At 55.4% G+C, this 23,835-nt stretch overlaps 1 protein-coding gene across 1 annotated transcript in view; it reads right to left on the bottom strand.

Annotated features, from left to right (window-relative positions):
• Nucleotides 1-23,835, bottom strand: part of XXYLT1 (xyloside xylosyltransferase 1) — a 41,240-nt gene that overhangs the window by 4,259 nt on the left and 13,146 nt on the right. Inside the window, exon 3 of the mRNA XM_076341061.1 lies at nt 14,627-14,759. Coding sequence (XP_076197176.1) covers nt 14,627-14,759 — 133 coding nt within the window. The remainder of the gene's footprint in view (nt 1-14,626; nt 14,760-23,835) is intronic.

The raw sequence follows: 23,835 nt of genomic DNA, 5'->3' as shown, positions 1-23,835 counted from the left end.
TGCAGGGGCTTGATGATCACGCTGCCAGGATCCAGGGAGGGGCTGGGCTGCTGGGGGTGCAGCCCCTCCCAAGACAACCACTTTCCTTTAAGGAACTGAAACCGTGGTTGGATGCAATGGAAGTGTCATAGAATCATAGAATCATTAAGGTTGGAAAAGACCTCTAAGATCATCGAGTCCAACCATCAACCTAACACCACCATGCCCACTAAAATGTCCCTAAGTGCCTCATCTACTCGTCTTTTAAATATGTCCAGGGATGGGGACTCAACCACTTCCCTGGGCAGCCTGTTCCAATGTTTCACCACTCTTTCAGTAAAGACATTTTTCCTTGTGTCCAATCTAAACCTCCCCTGGCGCAACTTGAGGCCGTTTCCTCTCGTCCTATCGCTTGTTACTTGGGAGAAGAGACCGACCCCCACCTCGCTACAACCTCCTTTCAGGTAGTTGTAGAGAGCGATGAGGTCTCCCCTGTCTTCCCGCCCCAAGCCCCTGGAGCAGCCGGGATCTCCCTTGGGACAGGTGGTTCAGGCAGACCCAGCATGCTGCCGGCCTCGGCTCTGGGGTGCCCTGCTCCCCACTCTCCCGGCAGCGAAAGGCAGGAAGGCATCCCGGAGATGCCGGCCACCCCAGGGATGCAACGGGGCAGGAAGCTGCTGGCCGGGAGAAAGGAAGCGGAGGCATCTCAGGCTTTTGTTAACCACCCCAGCCCCTCTAGACAGGAGGGGAAAGAGGTGACCCCGGGCCCCCGACCCCGTAGCGGGGTGCAGGGGAGCTGTACGGGGCCACTGCTGCAAGCGCCTGCCTGCAGCCCCGACAGGCTTTGCTTTGAGGAGCTGTTTATAAACAGAGCCAGCGTGTGCTAGGAAACATCTGGAGAAGAGCATTTCCAAGCATTCAAATGCCAGGCCCAGGCAGCCCAGATAAAAAAACCCTGCTTCCACCAGGACTTCCCTTGCTGGCCCAGCGCAGGGCGCTCTGGCAGCACCTCCCCTGCCTCGCAGGCCGGCGGTCACGAGCCCCGGGCTTGCAGAGCTGTCATCGCACACTTTAAAATGCCTCACTGGGAATAGCTGCCAGGGGGAGAAGGGACCGCTCCACCTATCAGCTCTATTTTGCAGGTCCTTCTCTTGCTTTCATGCATAGCAAGGGGCAAATGCTGGGTAGGGGGAAGACTTTGTCCAAACCCATGAGCTTCCATTTGTTTACTTCAGCTCTGGGTTATGGGACAACCTCATGGGATAAGCCAGAAACTGCTGGTAAAGCAGCAGGGTGCCCTTGCTGGCAGGAAAGGCAGGCTGGAGGAGTTACTGCCAGCTGGGTGACCAGCAGCAAGCCCGAAGCACTGGCCCCACAGGCAGCAAACTGGGCTTGCGTGCCTGTACCCACCTGAGATGTTCAAGAGGTTGCAACCCTGCCACACCAGCTGCGCAGCCGCCGCAGGCCTTGCTGATGAGGACGTGGATCCTCCCCAGGCGGCTGCATCTCCAGAAGTGTGGACAGACAGCCTGCGGGATCCCCCCATGCAGCCGGGGAAACAAGGAGCTGGGTCAAAAAGAAGTGAAGTGAAGTGAAGTGAAATCAGATGCTGGGCCAGCCCCAGGGCGGCTGCCATCAGAGGATGCTCCTGGAAGGCTGCAGGGTCTCCGAATGCCGCTGTGCACTGTGCACGTGCACTGCATGAGCCTGAGCAGTGCAGTACAAGGGGAGGAAGGATGCACAGTCTCTCCCTCACCAAAGGGGGAAGCAAAGCCAACAGCCATGGGATAAACCCACAAGAATAAGGGGCCTGCAAATTTCTGGATGCAATAAACATCCCTGGGCCAGTAAACTCCTTGCTGGAGCTCACTGGTTTGCAGCCACCTCTTGCAAGCGCTGGCAGAGTTTGGGCCAGCTGTTTGGGAGGGCAGGAGGGGCAGCAGCGGTGGGCCAGCACCTTGAGGACGCACTTTGTCAGTGAGCCGCTCCCCTGAGGGTCAGGGGCTGGGGGACCCCAAGCCTCATCCCCAGCCAGCTGGGCACAGGGCTCCTGGTGCAGAAGGGAAGCACGGGCTGCCGTCTTCTCTGCACCACTCTGACAGCAGCCCTGCCAGCCCAAACACCAACTAAAACAACAAGTACACGCTCTTGCTACCTCTAAATACACTTTTCAGTTCCTGAGCCAGAAAACAGACGGCTGGTGGCATTATCCCCAGCTGCAGCTGCTGGCAAACACCGCTGTTCCTGTGCAATAAGCAACAAGGCGCGAGCACGCCGCGCTCCTCCGCTCCGTGCTGCTGCCAGCGCTCCCCCGGGGCAGGCAGAAGGATGCAGTGCGTGGCTGCGGTCCCGCCGAGCAATCCCCGGCCGAGCTGCCCATCTGCCCAGTGCCCAGTACCGGCGGGGCTCCAGCAAGCCAGCTGAGGAGGAGGACGGGATGGGAGCCCCAATGGGAAGTACGCAGCGTCCTGATGGGGATGGGAGACGTGTTGGAAATGGAGGGGGAGAGAGCAAACAGAAGGGGTAAATAAATGTAAAGGCTTCTGGGGACAACAGATACAGACTTAAAAGCAACCTGGCTCCCACAGCAGCCTGGAGGACCCCCTGGCAGCGGCTTCTGTGCCGCCCAGAGGAGAGGCTGTGGGTGGTGGAAAGGGAAGAATGATGGCATAGGGATGACGGCGTCATCCGTCCAGGGGATGATGGCGGCTTCCCCCCTAATCCTCAGGAAGAAGTAAGAGCACAGCCAAGAAACCTCCCTGCACCCTTCTCCTCCTCTTGGCTAAACCTCACTGTGGCAGGCAGCTGCCAGCCCCTTACCACCACTCTGACCGAGATTAACCCTCAGGAAAAGGCCATCTCCCCTTCCCCCAGCTCCCCCCCCACCAAAAGGCATTGCTGCAGTGAAGACGGACCCTTCCAAGTTTCTGCTGCAGCCGGAGGGAGGCAGCCGCCCCGGGATTGCACCCAGGGCAGCATCTGACCCACGCTCCCCCTTCCAGCCTGAGCGCTGCCAGACCTCGGCCGGGCGAGCTCAGCCCTGCTGCAGGCAGAAGCTTTGCAACAAAGCGGCCCTTGTTGCTAATTGCTTATTTCCCGTGTGCAAATGCTAAAGCCCTTAAGGAGCTGGGGCGGCAGGTTCAGTACCAGCCTGGCCCAGAGCGCCTTAGCTGAGGCTGAGCAGCTTGTGTAACCCAGGAAATCCCAGCTCGGCACTTTTCAGGAGCACCATGCGCCCAGTGATGTGCAATGGCATCACCAACACAGCGGTACCCCCCACTCTGCAGGGGAAAATGTCACCCTGGGGCAAAGCAACCCCAATTCCCAGCCCGGGACAAAGGGCAGGATGTGTTGGTGTGCATACCAGGACTGCCTTACCCTCCTCCGACGGGTTCAGGGCGAGGGTCCAGCTCAGGCAGGACCTCCAGCCCTCTCCTGGAAAACACTGCCGAACCAACGGACTGAGATCTTCAATGAAGACATCAATAATTCCTTAATAAACTTCTCACGTAATACACAAATTATGTCTGTACAGCGCTGGTCTCTACTAGAGCACGGTCTGCATGCCAAACTTTTAAAAGGCCTGTATTTGGAGCAGGAAATTGATTCTCGATGATTACATTTCTGCATGGACTTAGCAGACCAAAAATGTGCACACTTAAATAGATGATTAGCAGCAATTTGTGAATGCAGCTCGCAAGCAAAACCTTTCCTTGGGACACAGATTTTCAAGGCCAGCCGCCCACAAAATTTTCATGCCACATGCCAGTGCTAAAATCACCCTCTGAGTAGAGGTGGGACCATAAATCACTCTGTCTTGGTCGCATCGGTTTCCTCCCCTCTACAGATCAAACGCCCATGGTGCAAGCGGCGGCGCAGAGCGGTGGGCTGTGTGCGTCAGACCATCCACTCATTCAGCGCTGGGGAAGGAGAGGGGGCAGCCCATTCACGGGGGCACTCAAACACTGCGGGCCTAATCATTGCCAAAATGGCAGATTTCTGTAACAACTGTGAGCAGACACCGCTCCGGCAGCACCCTCCTGCCTGCCTGACTCAGAGGCATGGGCAGCCTCCCCCAGGCCACCCTCACCCACCGATGGGACTCTCAGGAACAGAGGAGACATTCTCCCTTCAGAGATGCTCACTTGCTGCTGTGGGGAGGAGAAATAAAAGGCCTCCATCCCTCCATCCCCGTTCGGGAGTCCCAGCTGTGCTGCCACGGGGGAGTCCCGGCACGAAGGGGAGCCGTCACCAAGCTTCAGAGAGCAGGAGGGTGTTGTGGGAGCCCTTCCAGAGGATTGCGGGGAGCTTCCCCGTGCGGCCCCAGCACCGAACCGCTCCAGAAAGCATCCCAGCTATGCAGCAAAGCCTCTCGATCTCCTGCTGCTTGTTTGTTTGTTTGATGATCTACCAGTACAGGTACTCCAGCAACCCCCACAATGCGCTTCCCGGAACTGGGAAAACGGACCCAGAAACCCTGCTCACGCCGGTTCTGCTAACACCACTTTGCACAAGGCAGAGGAACTGATTCGCCCTCTGCAACCTCCCCACCGGACAGGAGGACACCTTCCAACTCCGGCTACCGGAGAGGGCAGCCGGGACAGCCCCAATAGCTGGAAAACCACAGGGTCCTCCAAAAAAGTCAGCTGTGTGGGTTTGCAAAGTGAAGCATCAGAGGGGAAAAGGCCAAAGAGACTGCTGGTGCAGAAGCTGTGCTACTGGGCATGGAGAAACTGGTCCAGCAGCTCACAGAGCTGGCGACACGGTGACATGGAAAAGGCAATGTAAATCCACCGGGGCAATCTGGGCTGCAATTCTCCAAATGCCTGAACAAGCAGGGCTTTTCCTGGTCTGTCCGGAAACATCAATTTCCTGCAGAACACCTGGGTTTACCCCTTTTCCAAGACCATGAATCCAACCAAAGCGCTTTGGGATCATGGGCTTAGGGCAGGTGCAGAGGTTGGAGAATGAGCAGCGGGAGCTGCCCGCGGGGAGAGACGGCCACGCTGGGAATTTATGCCATGCAAACTGCACCGTAATCTCACCACTAGAAAGAGCCTTTCTTGAAAGTCCTGTGACAAGCGCAGCAGCTCCGGAAGATGCCACCAGTGTGACACCTACCTCTAGACACTGAAACTGAGATGTTCAGGAGCTGAAATTGAGAAGTTCGGGAGTTGAAGACAAGTGCAGGTACGATAACTGATACATGCTCACCTGACACACACATCCTGGACTTGTGTGCTATAATCAACAAAAAAGCCCGTAGCAAAGTCATGGCAAACTTCTCAGGCAGCCCTTGCAAACGAGGACCACCACCCCCGCGTGCTCTCTGCAGGACAGCAACGTCCTCGGAGGGAAAGCTTGAACCCATGCTTGGAGAGTCCTGACTGCCTTACCCAAACACACACAAGTGTCTTGGTTGTTGGAAAAAATAATCTTTGTAATGTCCAATATCTCAGAAGGGACAGTTATTAGTATTAATATTGTTAATAGTATTCGTGCTAATTGATGCACAGTTGTGGTTGTCAGATCTTGTCAAACTTATTCACTGTGTTTAAATGGTTTCAGGTTTGGTTGGTAATGGGAATAAGTACAACAGGTCCTACATGTTAATGATGTGCACAGATGTAAACAACAAAACCCTTTACCTTTTCGGATAATTTTCTATCAGAAAGTAATGCTGAATTCCTGAAATGAATTCTGCTGCCAGTTCCTTGTAGGTTCTGCTTGTTCTGTAATTTTGGCTGCTTCTTGGCAGCCATTGCCAAAGAATTCCTAGAACCGTTCCCCCCGCGCATCAAGCAGCTGCACTTGCCACAAATCAGGTCAAAACCTCAAAATGGTTTAAAATCCAAAGTGCACAGGGTCCAAGTTGCAGGACTGTGGGCAGGCAGCAGCGGTGTGTCACCATGCCTGGCAGGGCACAGGCGAGGCAAATTCTCCTGCCTTCACCAACTGAGGGGCTTGGGAAACACAGAGCCCGTCATGGCAGGCATCTCCCTGCTCCCCCAGGGCAAAAGCACTTGGAAAAGAGCAAAGTCTCCAAATCAGGGCAACCTGCCTGCATGAAGAGCCCAGGAAACCAGGCGAACTCAGGCAGGAGGACCTGCCTGCTGGAAATGGTTATCTCCAACTCCGGAAAGCTTCATCCCAGGCAACAGCCCACCTGTACTGCTCTATCTTACAACCACCACCACTGCCTCAGCTGATACCCAGGGAATTCAGCTGCTCCTCCTTGCTCACAACTGTCAGCAGTACCTTGGGTTTTTTTTAAATCCCAAGAGAAGGTACAGGATGTACCATCTCAGCCCAGACACGCCGACAGCCCGGGCTGGCTGTGGATTCAGCATTAGCCTGCTCACAGCCCAGGATAACTCCATTCCTCTTCCAAACATCTGACAAACTGACTTAACACCACTGCCGCTGAGCTCCCAGCAAACATCAAGCACTGTAAGTGCCGTGCCTCTGGGTCTGGAGGTTGCACAGGCTTGCTTCCACTCATTAATGGGCTTCTCAGTGTTACTTTACCAGCTCCAAAAACAAATAAAACCCGTGTGACAGAGCACACAGCACACCTACAGCAGCTTCCACGTGATCACAAGCAGAAACAAAGCTTTTGCTTTCCACAAAATAATGTTCTATTCGAGCTCTCCCTAGGTTTTAGGCAGAAGCAAAGGCAAATGGCCTTGCAGCCATACAAGGACTCAAGTGTCAGGCCTTTGTAGTCTGTAGCTGTCCCTTTGATGTAGATATCCTTTCCTGCAGGATGAACTTTTATCATTTCCAGCACTGTGGATTCCCAAGATGCCTCCAGCTTTTATTAGCTTCTTGTCATGGGAGACAGCAGTGAAGATCTTGCCCAACGGCAGAAATGGAGGCAGCAGCTGCCCTTCCAGCCCCAGCTACGTGCGCCCTTGGACCTGAGAAGGTCTGGGACCTCTCCTAAGGTCCACCATCACAGGCAGCTAGCAGGTACTTTGCTCCCAGCTAGAGAAAGGGGGTAAAAGCACCTGCCTGAGGACCTGTGGGTTAGGTCCTCCCCAACAAGACCTCCAAGGTGAGCGATGCGGGGGCAGCACTCAGGGTCCCAGGCAGTGCCAGCACTGGCGGCCACCCAGAGCCCACCGCAACATGGCAGTGCCAGTAACAGCACCAGCACCACATAGGAAGCGAAGAGGCAGGGATGGTCGTGGGGATGGGAGCGGGGAGCACGGTGTGGTGTGCTGGTCCCGGGTCAGCCTAAGGCTGCCGAGGGCAGCTGTGCAATCAATACCACTGTCCTGCTTCCTCTTGCACGCCACCAGCGTGACCAGAGGGATCTATAACCAGGAAATTGTGTAAGAATAGGGTTTAAGTTGTGCCTTCTGTAATCGGAGAGTTTCCAGGGCATTTTTGGGAGTGCCGCAGTGTTTTCCCACTCTGTTCATCTCAGCCATGGGACTGCTTTGAAATGGGGAGGCTTCTCCCTTCGGCACCCAGCAGTGCTGAGCTCCCGTGCCTGGGGAGCTCAGGCTGGCAAGGAGGCCCCCGGAGAGGTCTAGGCTGCAGCAGCATCTGCATGACGATGCCTTTGCCATGCCCCAGTGGAGACTTCCACTGTGCCCTCACACACCTGGGGGTCCCCCAGGCACAGCCGCTGCTGCTCATGCCTGGCCAGGAGGCTGACCCGCAACAAGCTGTGCTTCACTTGGCCATCACTCAGCCCCACCGCAGCTGGGACCACAGCTAAGCCGCTCCCCAGGCCAGGCACGCACCCTGCACACACCCTGAGGACAGTATCTGCCTGCTCGCCGGGTAACTGGCTTGCAGGCTGCATCTGCAACACTTGCCTGCGTGTTTCTTAGCAGGGCTGAGAGCACAGGAGGGCCTGGACTTCTCAGTTTGGCCAGGATCTGGCACGGAAGGCCCAGTGCAACATAAATATTTATACAGAGCATCATCTCTCGCCCTCTGTAGCCTGGTGAACAGGACACTGCCAGCATGCCTGAGTAGCTGAAATGCTGCAGGGGACAACAGGATTTTTAATTAAGGCTATGACTCTGCAGAAGCACTTCCTTGCATGGAAAGCCTTTTGGACCAGGCAAACTTCAGATGCAGATTTTAAACTTTCGATCAAAATCATCCTCGCTGAAACAGGAGCTCCTGGTCTTGGCCGTGGTGTGGATCCTGTGCAGGCAGACACATGAGCAGGCATATGTCAGTGCTGGGAAGAGGCTCTGCCCGCAGGCCAGCATGCAAACGTCAACCTGTCAGGAGGCATCCAGTACTGCCATGGAAAGCCCAGAAGCATCTAAGAGCCTAGTGCATAGTACTGTGTCCCCAACAGCCCTGGCAGCAGGGTAAGCCCCTTGCAGGAGGAAGCTCTGCCTGCGACCCCATCCACAGAGATGTTGACCATACCTCGTGTCACACATCAGATCCAAAAGCCGCAGGAAGGACAACACGTCTGACCCACGGACAGAGTGCCGCTTCCTCGGCTGCAGCTGGAGAAAAGTAAACCTGAAGCCGACGGCCTCGGACCTCAGACCGACTCCCGCACCTGACGTGGGCTCCTGCAACCTCCCCCCTCTGCACCCAGGACCCCCTGCCAGACACCGCCCTGCGGGGCACGGTGGGAAGGCAGATCTGCAGGGCGATCCACATACAGCTTCAGCAGGAGCTACCGCTCTCCGCAGGCCACTCAAACCCATCATGAGTGACCCCAAAGGACAGGCCAGCCCCAGGCTGCGCAACAGTTAAAGCCCAGCGTTTGCCTTGCAGGAGGGCCAGGAGATCCTGTTGCTCAGAGAAATGCATTTGTCCAAGACAAACAGCAGCCGGGCATTGTTTCAGCATGAGTCAAACAAGTGGAAACACTCCCGTGCCATCCTGTTTTGCTGTCTGGAGGTTTCCCCCTACCTTCAGGATGTGCAAGCAGGCTCTAGGATGTTTCCTATTTGCTGTTCTCTTACTCCTCTGTTTCCTGCAAGCGTCTGTACGCAGCGCACCAGTGCACAGTGTGCTCAGGTGCACCAGCACAGCAGCCGAGCGCTGTGCAGTCCCAGCCTAGAAAGTGCAGCCTACAACCAGACAGCCAACAGGCAGACGGTAGGAACAGCATCACCTCCCAGAAAACAGCGCGTCACTTACAAAGTACGCCAGTCTGCACCCATTTACCTCCTTTGACGGACCAAGTAGGTAACAAGGATCCAATACAGCCAAGTAGATTGATCTCCATCCATCTTCCCCATTGCTACAGAGAGGGGAAGATGGCACCCAGACCTTTCCCAGCCACTGGCTCACCCCGCCCCGAGGGTACCAGTCCACAGTTCCGTGAGCAAGCTCAGGAAAGATTTGCTGACTCGCCTCTGACGTTTTGGCCCACGTTGGCTACCTTGCTTTTAAGGCCTCGGTGTTGAACGTGTGCCAGCGCAGCCATGATTCACACCGACACAACCACTAGGCAAGGGTGCACCCACACTGCTGCAGAGTCACAGCCCCAGGCACTGTGTCCTGCTTGGAAAACACCTCCCGGTCTGCTGTGGGAGCAGGTACCAGGACAATGGCATCTCCTTCAGCTGCAGATCCAACCACATCACCTTACTGCCCTTGCTGGGAATGCTTTCAGTGCAAAGGAGCAATGCTGGGATAAATCCCCCTGGGCAGCGCTAGTGCTGCGGAGAGCTGCATGAAGTGGGGAGGAAAACATGAATGGAAATCAAGAGACCCTGCCATTGTCCCCGCAGCCCGGCATCCTCCTCCACCCCCACAACCACTTTCCCAACTGATGCTTCAAGCCTGCGCACATGGCAAATCACACGGCTAGAGCTGGCACCTCTTATTTCACACCTACAACGCGTTTTTATCTTGCTAAAAGTATAAAAATAGCAAAGATTATATTTTTTACAAAGACACTTGTGCTTCGTCAGCTCGCGTTTTTGTCTGGAAACCCTTTTAGCAGCGAGGTGCGAGCCCTGTGGGGCGGAGGGCTCGGCGGGAGGGCAGGCTGGCGTTTGCACAGCTCGCCTCGCGCCAGCTTATCTGGTGATGACAAGAAGGATCAGGACCTTGTTTTCAAATGAAGATCAAAACAGCACAAGAAGAAAAGCATAACATAGCCCAAAGTGACCCAGAACGTCAAAACTGCAACAACAGAAAGTTCAGCCCAAAAATGCAGCCTGTGAGGGCTGTTATTGCTTGGCTTGTTTGTCCCCACGGCGGGTGGCAGGAGTGGGGAGAGCATGGCTTCGGCTTGGGTCAAATACTCAGTGCTCAGCCCTGCGGTCCCATGCCTTGCCTCCTGCCGTGCCGGAGATCCCTCCCTCCAGTGGAGCACCCCAAAGCTTAACGCAGTCTCCTCCAGGCACGCCCGGTCCCACAAACCACATCCAGGCAGCAGAACACCATCCCCGCTCCCTAGCTATGTGTGGAAATAATGCAAAACCGATCCCTGCAGAGTCAGAAACATGGAGCGATTCCACTGTGGGCTAATTGCAGGAAAACAAATGCTGAATTTATCCTGTTACAGGCTGCACCACTAACAAACGCAATCATAGAATCATTAAGGTTGGAAAAGACCTCTAAGATCATCAAGTCCAACCGTCAACCCAACACCACCATGCCCACTGAACCATGTCCCTAAGTGCCGCATCTACATGTCTTTTAAATACTTCCAGGGATGGGGACTCAACCACTTCCCTGGGCAGCCTGGTCCAATATTTAACTCTTTCAGTAAAGACATTTTTCCTCACGTCCAATCTAAACCTCCCCTGGCACAACTTGAGGCCATTTCCTCTCGTCCTATCGCTTGTTACTTGGGAGAAGAGACCGACACCCACCTCGCTACAACCTCCTTTCAGGGAGTTGTAGAGAGCGATGAGGTCTCCCCTCAGCCTCCTTTTCTCCAGGCTGAACAGTCCCAGTTCCCTCAGCCGCTCCTCATCAGACTTGTTCTCCAGACCCCTCACCAGCCTCGTTGCCCTTCTCTGGACACGCTCCAGCACCTCAACGTCCTTCTTGTAGTGAGGGGCCCAAAACTGAACACAGTATTCGAGGTGCGGCCTCACCAGGGCCGAGTACAGGGGCACGATCACTTCCCTACTCCTGCTGGCCACACTATTTCTGATACAGGCCAGGATGCCTGGACACACTGTTGGCTCATATTCAGCCAGCTGTTGACCAACACCCCAAGGTCCCTTTCTGCCAGGGAGCTTTCCAGCCACTCTTCCCCAAGCCTGTAGCGCTGCATGGGGTTGTTGTGGCCGAAGTGCAGGACCCGGCACTCGGCCTTGTTGAACCTCATACAATTGGTCTGGGCCCATCGATCCAGCCTGTCCAGGTCCCTCTGCAGAGCCTTCCTACCCTCGAGCAGATCAACACTCCCGCCCAACTTGGTGTCGTCTGCAAACTCACTGAGGGTGCACTCGATCCCCTCATCCAGATCATTGATAAAGATATTGAACAAGACCGGCCCCAGTACTGAGCCCTGGGGAACACCGCTCGTGACCGTCCGCCAACTGGATTGAACTCCATTCACCACAACTCTCTGGGCCCGGCCGTCCAGCCAGTTTTTGACCCAGCGCAGAGTACACCTGTCCAAGCCGTGAGCTGCCAGCTTCTCTAGGAGAATGCTGTGGGAGACGGTGTCAAAGGCCTTGCTGAAGTCCAGGTAGACCACATCCACAGCCTTTCCCTCATCCACTAGGCGGGTCACCTGGTCATAGAAGGAGATCAGGTTGGTCAAGCAGGACCTGCCTTTCATGAACCCGTGCTGGCTGGGCCTGATCCCCTGGTTGTCCCGCACATGCCTTGTGAGCACCCTCAAGATGAACCGCTCCATAACCTTCCCCGGCACCAAGGTCAGGCTGACAGGCCTGTAGTTCCCCGGATCCTCCTTCCGGCCCTTCTTGTAGATGGGTGTCACATTGTCAAGCCTCCAGTCGTTCGGGACCTCCCCCGTTAACCAGGACTGCTGATAAATGATGGAGAGTGGCTTGGCGAGCTCCTCCGCCAGCTCCCTCAGCACTCTCGGGTGGATCCCATCTGGCCCCATAGACTTGTGAGTGTCCAGGTGGCGTAGCAGGTCGTTAACTGCTTCCTCTTGCATTATGGAGGGTTCATCCTGCTCGCCATCCCTGTCTTCCAGCTCAGGGGGCTGAGTACCCTGAGGATAACTGGTCTGCCTGTTAAAGACTGAGGCAAAGAAGGCATTGAGTACCTCAGCCTTTTCCTCATCCTCGGTGACAATGTTCCCCCCTACATCCAATAAAGGATGGAGATTCTCCCTGGCTCTTTTCTTGTCATTAATATATTTGTAAAAACATTTTTTGTTGTCTCTAATGACAGCGGCCAGATTGCGTCCTAGCTGGGCTTTTGCCTTTCTCATTTCCTCTCTGCATGACCTAACGAGATCCCTGTACTCTTCTTGAGTCGCCTGCCCCTTCTTCCACAAGTGGTAGACTCTCCTTTTTTTCCTGAGTCCCAGCAAGAGCTCCCCGTTCAGCCCGGCCAGTCGTCTTCCCCTCCCGTTCTTCTTACGGTGTACAGGGACAGCCTGCTCCTGCGCCTTTAAGACTTCCTTCTTGAAGATCGTCCAGCCTTCCTGGTCCCCTTTGCCCTTCAGGACCGTCTCCCAAGGGACTCTCTCAACCAGCATCCTGAACAGGCCAAAGTCCGCCCTACGGAAGTCCATGGTTGCGGTTTTGCCGGCCCCCCTCCTTACTTCACCGAGAAAGTGATCTGCCCTGCTGGGCAACGCTGACTGAGGCTGACAGTCCAACACAGCCCCGCAGCCGCACTCGGCTGTCGCTGCTCCCTCCATCCTGCTTCAAGCTCTAACAACTGGATATGATTAACTGGGGCTGGATTTACCACTCTGGGCACCAAAATCCTGCCAGGACACCCAAAGCAGATACAGGAGCCCTCCACGCTCTGAGCATGGTGCCGCCCTATGGAGAGGAGACCTCAGCATCCACCTTCCTCTGGTCCCAGCTCTCCCTGACAAGAGCACAAGCCAGCCAGGAGGGGAGGTGACATTTCTGCCATGGGCACAGAGATGCCTTCTTCCAGCCTGGGAACAGTGGTGACTTCCACAGTTTGAGCAACCAGAAATGCTCGCATGAGCATGCTCTCAGCTGGCTTGGGCTTCTAGGAAATGATCAGTGGTGATTAATGACCATTAATCCCCTGCTGGTGAACTTTTCTCTGCGTCCACCCTCATCCCAACTGGATGCACATGCGGCAGGAACGGCTGCTCCAGATCTTTGCAGCTCAGCCTTTGCCCAAGAATGCTGCTGGACACGTCTTACGAGGTTCAGTTATTGATCTCACTACTAAGGCTTCCAGTAGGGAAGGAAAAGACATACAGAGCTCTTAAGCTTTTTTTATCTTTCTCCAAGAACATTTCCAGTAGGATTAGCAAATCTAGCCAAGCCATCTCAAACACTCAAACTCTGCTCAGCTGAGAAGCCACTAGGGCATCCTGAGTTGATGATCTGATTCACCCTGGACTAAAACAAAACCTGAGGTTCATCCTTGGAACAATGCAGGCTAAACTAAACCAATTTCCTTAAGCACCAGCCTGGAAATATCTGTGTCCCTGAAGTCCACCAGTGGCCTGAGAGTGGGAAGAGTGGGGCCACCCCTTGGTGCACGGCTCCCACCGCTAGCTGCCACCACAGTCAGCACCAGATGGCAGACCAAGGGTCTGAAGAGCAAGTGACCACGGGGCTATCCGCATGCTTGCAAGCTCAGGTCACCAGAGTTGCCCACTCGGTCTTTCCTGGGGGAGTATTTCTTCAACAGAAGGTGCACTGACACTCCAGGGACGCAGAACCTCACTGTTGCCCAAACTCAACCCCTACTCTCTGCCTACAGGGAAATGAAGCAAACCACCAAATGCCACCAACCAACAGGCAATGGAAGACACATCTCTCCACTGTGTTGGTCATTTTAGGCATTTCCCAAAAGATTTCTCACATCAGGAGAGGATGGGGTTCACATTCGCTGCAAGCTAGCTACTGGCTGGAGAAGGCAGACTGATCCGCTTAAACCTCATGCCAGGGGGATTCCCCGAATGCTGGGTCAGGTATTTTGTGGAAAATACGGGTGGAGAGCAAAGAGGAAAGCTAGACAGCAGGATGCAAGGCAACCGCACTGCTCAGAGCGAGTCCTCAGGCGGTGCTGACCATACTTTCCTCTTCATCAGACTAACATGATGCATGAGCACAGCTGAAACACACTGGTCCCAGGTCCACCTGGGCTAGGAAAATGTTGCTCCTGCTTGGGCAGAGTGGCAATATTCACAGCCAAAACCTCTGAACCCCGATGTACAAACTGATGCTCCAGAATGCAGTCAGAGCACCTCAGCAGGGATGGTTGGGCAAACACACCTCTAGCAGATATGCTATAATCTAGGTATGGATTTTGGCACTGATGACCAGGAACTTGGTTCTGGAAGCCTTGTGACGGTGCATGAGAACAAGGAAACCACAGCGACACTGTACACTTTGTTCATACTGACCTACAAGTTTCAGATTAAGTCCTCCTGCAGGGATTAAAGCAGGGAGCTGCTTCCCCTTAGATTTTCTTCCAAAGATCGACCTGAATTAGAGAAGACATGCCAGCTGCCGCTGCCCACCCCCTGCTCCCCAAGAGAAGGGGGCTATACCTGTACACTGGCTGCATTTCCCTGGCAATCCCGATGACTGCTCCCTCCGGGAAGTTGTCAAACTCATCAAACAGGTCTCGGATGTTGGTCTTGTACTTCAGGTCCAAGTCCACCTGGATGATCTGTGTTATTTCTGAAAGCACAAAGAGGAAAAATCAGCTATACAAGACAAAATCATAACCAGTGATTACCAACAGTGACACGACGAATTACACCCAACGAGGATTTGGTGCAATCAGTCCCGTGAGCAAGACTTGGCCAATTCAGGGCAAACACAATCCAGCTGCAACCTCTACATAAAGCCGCCAACCTTCAACCATCACAACAGCATTTACCACTGCACATTTTAGGCATGATTTACTTTGGAAATCATTTCTGGTGACCTCCTGCTTCCATCCACTCCCTCCTTCCTTCCAGAAGACCAGTTTTCCATGACTGACAAAAGCAAGAGGTAGTTCCAACCCAGCCTCCCCCTTTCTAGAAGTGCTTCTGCAGGAGCAGCCACACAAAACCCCACGCTCACTTTATGTACTTCTGGGAAAAGCTACCAACTCCACAAGCATTTCCCACCTCCAACCCCCACAGCATCCCTGGCTCGAAGCATCAGAGCAATTCCCATCACGGACAACATCAATAATGCAGTCAGCCACATGACACCCTCAGTAACACTTGCACAAGCTCATTAGCTGCCAGCGGCCTGACACGGGCTTCCCTGAGGGCAGAGATTACAGCCCCCTGCCTGCACAAAACCGCTGGCGGTCTGCGGCAGCCTGGAAAACTTTATTATGGCTGGTGGTACTCTGTCAGAGACAAGGAGGGTTGTGCAGATATGGAAGCATCTTCCATTCGCAGTGCGAAAGTCGAGAGCGAGGAGAGGCTGGAGGACATCATTATCAAGTCCAGGCCTGAGCTCATTAACAGGGTCAGGCCCCTGCCTGCATTTGTCGTAGTCGTGCAGTACACGAGACCAACTGATGGAGATGCTGCTTGGGAAAGGGTGCAGGAGACGCGCCTCGTCAAGACTGCTTGTCCCGGGTGGATCTGGGGATGTCGTACGGATTGCAGCAGGCCAAGTGGAACGCAGCAAACACTACGAGAGATCGGACCGTCCCATGGGTTCCCCCAGCCCCGGGCAAAGCCGTGGTCATCTGGCCAGCCAAGATCAGCCCTTCTCAGGGACTGCGAGCGGAGTCGAGCCATCCCCCGTGGCGTTATGTAACGCCAACGCTATTTATATGTGTTATAAAAGTCAAGAGCAAATTGGCCGGGTTGCTCAGCAGTCGGCACTAATTGGATTAAAAAGACTGTATCAACCTGTTTCAGCCCCCACCCATCAGGCACAGGTGCCGTTACAGCTTTCTGCAGGCTAGACGTGCGTGTCACCACGGCTTTCACAGCAATTAGCAAACGAGGCCCTCATCCTTCCTCCTGCCCAGTACTTGCAGGCAGGAGGATGAGCCCAGCCTGCCCTCACCTTCTGCTGCCTGCACCCTCCGTGGCTACGGGCAGGGCTTCCCATCAGGATGGTGTTTCTGCGGTGCTGCCCACGCTCCAGCCTTCACACCACCACGGTTCCTCACCCCCTCGCCCCGCCGTGCTCAGGACAGGCTGCCGGCTACTCCCGGTCTGCTGAGAGCAGGAGGCAATCGCTCTCTTTTCAACTCCCAAAGCCACCGTTGGGACTAGAGACCCGGGGATGCTGAGAGCAGCCAGGCACAGGGCAGCTATCCTCTAGCACAGGAATGCAGCTTTGCCATTTCAAATGCGTTCGTCACTTGGTGTTTGTGTTTCAAGCAGATGCTGGGCTGTACAGCAGCTCTGAATTTTTTGCAGATCCTGCACTAATCCGGGTCTCTTGGCAACTGGTTGTATCTACCATGCCGTCCTCATTTAAGAAGGAGAAAGCCCCATGAGGTTAAGCAAGAAATATACTGCTTACCCTGCGAAGCATCCAAGCAGAAATATAAATCAAGGAGAAACAGCTACAACCCAGGCCATATCTCAATTTATCCATCACTCTCTACCTGCTAAAGAGAAAGGCCATACTCCCTTCAGCCGGCAGTACGGCAATCCCCAGGCATACCTAGTATTTACTACCACCATAATCCTCTGTTTGCAAAGATTTAAAACCCAGGCGTAGTAATTCACTACAGGCTAAAGTAGGTCTTGACCTGAAAGCAATTTCCCTCAGCCTTCCTAACTGCATTAGAAATCTCTAGTGCAGCTCAAGCAGATGAATAGGCAGAGCAGAGGATTTCTGCAACGGGGAAGGAGACGTGTATTCCAAACACCCCAAACCTCCCCAGTGGTCCACACCACAGCGGTGCAAAACCCTGAATCCTTAACACTACTGCACTTTAGAATATCCAGACTGGTCACAAAACTCCAGGGTGAGGGGACCCAGACCTCTCGCACAAGCTCAGCCCAAGCAAAATAGGGTGGGAGCCTGAGCCCTCCAAGGCACTGCCGAGAACAGGGAGAGGGGCTGGGGTTCCCAGGAGGATCCCAGCTCACCCCAGTGCACAGCAGCCTTCCGACACCTCATCAGGTTTCAATTAAATCAATCGCGAGGCACGTCATCCGATTGTTCTCCACAATTAGAGATGAGCGCTAACTGCAATTAATCACAGCGGAGAATGAAAGCTGAGCTCGGGGGAAGGTCTAATCCCAGCCCTGCCTGCCCCAGCACCCCACACTGGTCCCATGCTGTGCTGACAGAGCCCCTCAGGAAAAACCCACAAACAAATTAAGACACAGAGAGCGCAAAGTACATTTCCTTTTTTTTTTTTTTTTTTAAAGCAAGCATGAACTGCAACACTGAGACAAAAATGAGCATGGGTGACATTAAGCGCCACTTTGCCAGATGCAGCTTGCACGGATAGATTAATAGCCAAGATGATTTCTCTGCCTGTGACTGGCAAGGGGCCAGGCACTAATATTTATGATTTATCGTGCTCTTTTGCTCTTTTACCAAGCACTTTGTCCTGGCTGCCATGTGGGGGTGAAGGAATCGCATGCTCTCTTAGGCACAAACAGCTTGGAGGGGTCCAGCTGGAAATGTGGGAAAAGCCTGAGAGTGTTTTGCTCGGCAAGTGAATTTTCTAACTTTGCCATATTGTATTTTACGCTATGCACCATTCAACTCTGGCTCTTCCAGCCACAGCGCATAAAGGGGAATTACACCACTCAAAGCGGAGATGATCTCCATTAGCCGTGACAGCTTTACGACACAGGCTGGCTCTGTTTAACGCTCGTAATGTTTTACTGCAGCCTTGTACCAGCAGCCACAGCAGGGCTGCTCTCCGGGCTCGGCTCAAACCCTCCCTCCAGCCGCATCCAGAGGAGAAAGACCAGCTTCAGGGATGCGTGATCCCGCAGCAGGGTCTGTGGCACCGGAAACCAGGAGAGAAAGCCACCACCAGCACCCAGGCTGCCTTGCACCGGGGCTCAGCTGCCAAAGAGAGGGAGAATCACAGTTATCCCACAGCGGGACTCCAGAGAGATGCAGGACCCCCCCCCCTCATGCAAGCGCTCCCTCATTCCCCCAAGAGCCTCAGCCCAGCAAGGGGGCACAGGCAGGCGGAGGTCACTTCCCTGTGCCCGGCTGCCCAGCATCCTCTGCCAGGACCCAGCAGAGCTATGCCGGCACGCGGGCAGGCACCCTGGGTGTATGCCAAGGGGCCTGGCGGGTTGTCTGGATGCTCTGAGCGGTGCCCAGGAGCACCTCTGGCAGGGGGCAGCTTCTGCAGCAAGTCTGACGGCCCTTCCCAGGAGGCACCGACCCCACAGCCTGCTCCATGGCACAGCGGGGACAGAGCGGGACAGGAGTAGGCGGGCATGCAGTGAGCCGGACCACCCCACCAACATGCAGTGCAAGCCTTGGGAGCAAATCGCTCTTCTCAGAAGAGTCAGGCAGGAGCAGGAGCGGCAGCGGCGGGGCACGGGGAGGAGAAGCGCTGCTTTGGCCAACCCAGCCAGGGCTCTGGGGATGCTGCGCAGCAAGCAACCCTGCAGCAGCTATTACCCCTCCAGCCCTTCTTGACCCGCAGCCACTGTTTGGAACAGCCTACAGATGGGCAGCCTTGAGACTGCCTGTAGGCTAGGACTACTTTCCTCTAGCCTGAGTTGAAGGGATGGCCTGCAAGAGATTTAAATAGTGGATTTAAAACTACAGGAAAGTGGACGGATGATGGATGGAGGGTCAGGAGAAGAGGAGATGCAAAGGCAGGAACCTGCACGGAGGCTGGGGGAAGCTGCCAAGCACATAAGCCTGTGGACACAACTCCCTTGGCTGCTCTGGGAACGCCAGCTAGAAACCTGATGGGAGCAAAGGAGATCCCCTTCTCGGCTATTTGCCTTTTCCTGCGCCAGCACCTTTGCCACCAGCGAGTAGCTGCCTCCCCAGCACTGCAGGCAGCCAGGGCAGAGGCAGGCAGCAGCAGCGTGCACTCCCCGTGGGGCGGATGATGCCGACACCCTCCATGCACAGTCAGAGCATCCACAGGTCACCTAGTGATGGCCAAAACTAGTCTCTGGAGTACGACATGTGATTTGAGAGGCTCCTATGTGAGCTACAAATGTCCTGGATACCAGGCACCCCTGGGTGCAGGTGTGGGGAGCCCAGGGTGGTTCACCAACCGTGCATTGGGCTCTAATAGTTAGACAAGGCAGAAAAGCAAGACCCTGCAGCCCCGCAGCCTGGCCTCTGCAGGCAGCACAGGCTATTCTGCAGGCAAACTCATTTACACTCATCCCAACAACTTTCTCTGTACACGGGTTGCTGCCCTGGCAAAGCCAAGCCCAGATGGTAGGTGCAAGGCTGGGGCGTAAGTGCTGGCCTCAGCTCCAAACCCTCTTCTTCCGTACAAACCACACCAGATCTGGGGCAGAGGGATGCCACCACCTGCAGGTGCCATCACTTTGTGGAGAGGGGAAAGGAATGAAAATAATAACAACTTGTGTCCAGGAACAAATAGCGGAACAGAGAGCTGCCATCACAATGCAAAGGGCAGAAGCTGTCCAGCAAATAGCACGGTCTTAATCACTGTTAATTGAGCAGTGGTTTAACAGCTTTAGACTAGAAGAAGCAAGAATTGAAACCCCCCGGAGGTGGTGTAGCTCTCCAGCCCGTCGACGGGCTCGTGTTGGCATAAGCTCAGCTCCCTCCTCAGAGTACAAAATCCTGCCTGCAGCTAGTCTGGAGCGGAGCCGCTGGAGGGAGCGGTGGGATGGCAGGAGGGGACAGGCCAGCACCCTGCCAGGCTGCACTGTGCCCAAACCTCAGACACACTCCTGAGGCAGACACTTGTCACCAATGCTGGTGGCGATTTGGCTCTGCTCCTGCCATCCTCTGCACCAGTCTATACCTGTCTCAGCAAACCTGCTTTTAAGGACCTAAGCACCCTGGTGCACCATGCCAATGAGGAGAGACTCCTCTGACACGTATCAGATGGGAGCACCCCGATCTCCCTGTGCCTCCTCTGCATCACAGGAGCGACTTCTGGGGCCTTGCACCCATGCAGAGCAGAAGAGGCGAGATCAAGGAGGACACTGCTGGGATTGCTGACCGTGCCTTGCGTGCTGTGCGACCAGGCATGCCGCTTCGCCTTTCCCCACAGAGCCAGCAGCAGCGAGTCCTGCAACACAAGGAGGCAGGAGCGTTGCTTCCCTGTGTTCTTCTGGAGACTGCGCGGGGGGCAACGGCCTTGCAAGGGCAGGGGATGGGTAGGTACAGACAGCTGCCAGATGCTGAGTGGCTCAGAGACCCTCTGCAGGGACAGCGGTGGCTGCAGCCAGCACTGGTGTCACCGTGCAGCGAAGGGACGGGAGTGTCCCCTGCTGGCTGCAGCTCTGGGTGTTGCAGGGCTGCGGACGGCGGTGTTTGGAAGAACCAGGGGGTGGCTGTGCATTTTGCCACTTGCTTTGAACCATCAGAAGGAAGAGGGCCGGGTGGCTCAGGCTCTCCAAGTTGGGGTCAGTGGGGCTGGAGGGCTCAGGTCTGCTGGTCTGCAAACACTGGGCACACGTGGACAGCTTCCCTTCCACCTCTCTCCATCGCTTTGAGTTTGGCTCTGACTAACGATTTTTTTTAGCTGTCCCCATCATGACAGGGGGACATCCCAAGGAAACCAGGAGCTGTGAAGGACTAGCAGCGACTTTTGGATCACTGCCCCGGGCAATAAACCTCCTGGAGCAGGGCGGCAGCAGCCCCTGCTCCAGTGGGCAGCATGCCTGCCGGCAGCAACGTGCGGCTCTGCAAAGCCACCCGCACTGGCTGCGAAACCAGGATCCTCCGCCCTTGCTGGCTCAGAGGGAAGCGTGGCCAAGAAAAACACCACTCCCACGGCCAGCACCAAGGCCAGGCGTGGGCGCAGGGCGAGCAACAGGCTCCGGAGGGTCCCTGTGCAACCAGGAAGGTGCTGCCCAGCAGAATCAGCCAGCCGCCCACAAAAGCCTGAGCTCTGCAGCAGGGAGCAGAGCATGAGTGCAGCTGCGGTGCCGGGTGGCTGTGCCAGCGCCACGACAAGCCCAGCGTGGATATGCATGGTTTATTTACACAAACACACTGGGTTCTCCATCCTGCCCTTCATTAGAGGCTCCCTGTTTGGCTCGCCCCCCCCCGCGCTGCTGGCTGCCCCCGGCCGCTCTCCCTCCTGCTGTCAGCAGGGCTGTGAGCAGCTTCCTCTCCAGCTGTGCGTTCCCCCTGCCAGGCCTTATTTTCTCCACAGATAAAGTCTCTCCCTCTGCTTCCAGGATTAATCACCACTGCCCACGCAGCTGACCCCAACAACAGAAGAGGGCCTTGCCCAGAGGAAGGCAGCTGAGGCAGGGGCATGCATGCACGTGTGCAAGCGTGACACGCTCTGCAGAGCTCGCTGCCAGCACATCAGTGACTGCAGGGGGCTGCAGTCCTCCTCCTCAGGACCTGGTGCTGCTCCGGAGCCCACCCTCCCAAGAGAAGATGATCCTACAAAGCCCTGCACCGGCGGGGCTTGCCAAGGTGCAGACAGCTTACCTTCCAGCTGCCCACTTAAACGCAGGTCCTCGCCTCTGCCATGCAGCCAAGGGTCCCCTCTGCTCCCTGGGGCAGCCTAGCAGCCCCCCTCCCCATCAAGCAGCTTCCCCTCCCTGCAAACAGGGCGCCAAGTGAGGGCAGGAGGTGAGGGGGGACATACCCAAGCACCCCAGCTGCTAACCGTGCTGCGACGCAGGTTTCTGCAGCACCTATTAGGCACCCAGCGGAGCGGAGCAGCGCCTTCTGCACAGCAATTCCAGTCTATCAGCTAATTAAAAAGTTAGGCTGCCTGCCAGAGACAGATGACAAATCATTGCTACCACCCACGAAGGGCAGGCACCTGGATGAGGTCAGGGGTCTGGTGCAGCAGCGATGGCCCTGGGTGCTGATGCCAGCATCGCTCTTCCTCGCCTTGCTCCACACCCCACAGCCACCTCCAAAGGGATGGGGAAGACTCGGCAGGAGATGGATGCGTTTTGTTCCAGGAAATTAATTTTTCCTCTGCATCCAAGTGTCTCCTTGCAATCCATCAAGGTCTGAGGGACTAATATTTTAACGGTGCTCAACACATTGGCTCTTAACCGGACTCCAAGGCAGAGACATCGCTGAGCACGTGACAGTTTTCAGGATGGAGCTGTAAGTGCTGCTTGCTACGTATTTCATATACGGTGCCGCTGGGGGAGGAGTGTGAAGACACTTTTTGGAGCTGGAGGAAGAGCAGCAGGAAACCTTATAATCAGACAAAATAAGGTTTAATTCCAGGTTGCCATAAATTACAAAGCAGTGCAGATGGAAAACTGTGAAGTAACGAGCGGGTGAGACAGAAAGGGAAACCAGAAAGAGATACAGGAAAATAAATGCATTAAGGTAGATGATCTCACATCCCAATTAACTGTACGTGGTGGGGGAAGGGGCTGCGGGGCTGCAGGCAGGTTTTGTCCTTGTTTCTTCTTGCCAAGCTCTAACGAGCTACGGCAGAGCGGGGAGCAAGGCCGTGGGGGAGAGCAGCCCTGGCATCAACCCCGGGTGACCCCCCCCAGCAGCTTCCACCCTTTGGGGATGGGGGAGCAGGGCTGGCTGGGGAGGGAGGAGGGCAGCACCCACCCACAGCACCGGGCACCGAGACCCCGCTGCTCCGTGGGAAGGGCGAAAACAGCCGCACGCGCCTGCCCCGGCCTGACAGATCTAGGACATCCAAAAATAATCGATGGTGGCACCGCAGCAAGGGGCGGCCAGCGGAAATGATGAGAAGCGACACCATCCCCAGGGGCTGCAAGTCGTGCCAGCCCCCAACGGCGGCGGTGCCGTGGGGAAGGGGCCTCTGCCATGCCAAAGCTCCCGGGGGGCTGCCAGGCACCTTCCAAGCAGCATCCATATCCCCCTCACCGCAGCAGCCCTTCCCGATGGCACCTCCACAGCAGGGCTGGGGCCAAGGGGCTCTCCTGCTAGGAGAGGCATGTCCTGCAGGCAGCTGGACAGGGTTAGCGTCTCATTTCGGCAGGTGAGTACCCCCCTACAAGGCCACAGCCTCCAGCATTTACCTGGGATGGGCTTATTTAGAGGTCTACTGTTGCCTGCTCCCAAAAAGCACCATGAAAACAACTCCCATGGCACAACAGGCTCCCACAATGGCTGGCACCGCTCTCCCTATTGCTCACAAATCCATCACTCTAGCCTCTTCTCTTCTCCTCGCAGGATCCGACATGAGCGAGCGCAGCCCAGAGACAGGCTGGGGAAGGAATCTGGCTGTTTTTCACATGGCTGCGGCATGAAGCAGGGAGGGAGGTTATGAGAGCACATCAGAAACTATTAACACTCCCTCCATCCCTGTAAAGATGGAAACATTTTTGCCAGAAAATAAACCCTTCAGCTACTGCAGCATCCCGTGGGAACTGCGGCTTGGGAGCACGTGGCGCTGGGGCCATCCCCCGTGACTTCACCACAGACCCCAATTCTCTGTGCCTCTTCACAATGTCTCCACCTTGATAATGCACGATCAGGCCTGGAGCATCTGGGACACAGGTGCTCTCCACCCAGCACTCTCCCAACCTGCTGCATCTCTGTGTACCCCCGATGTGGTGGGGCTCAGCCACAATGGCAACGCTCAGCCAGCAGGAAAGGATCAGGAGTGACACACTCTCAAAATACTCATTTATTACAATGTAAGTCGCTGAATTTTGTGGGTAGCTGCACT

Source organism: Aptenodytes patagonicus, chromosome 6, assembly GCF_965638725.1.
Source record: "Aptenodytes patagonicus chromosome 6, bAptPat1.pri.cur, whole genome shotgun sequence".
NCBI lineage: Eukaryota > Metazoa > Chordata > Aves > Sphenisciformes > Spheniscidae > Aptenodytes > Aptenodytes patagonicus.
This window is presented reverse-complemented; position numbering and strand designations above follow the sequence as displayed.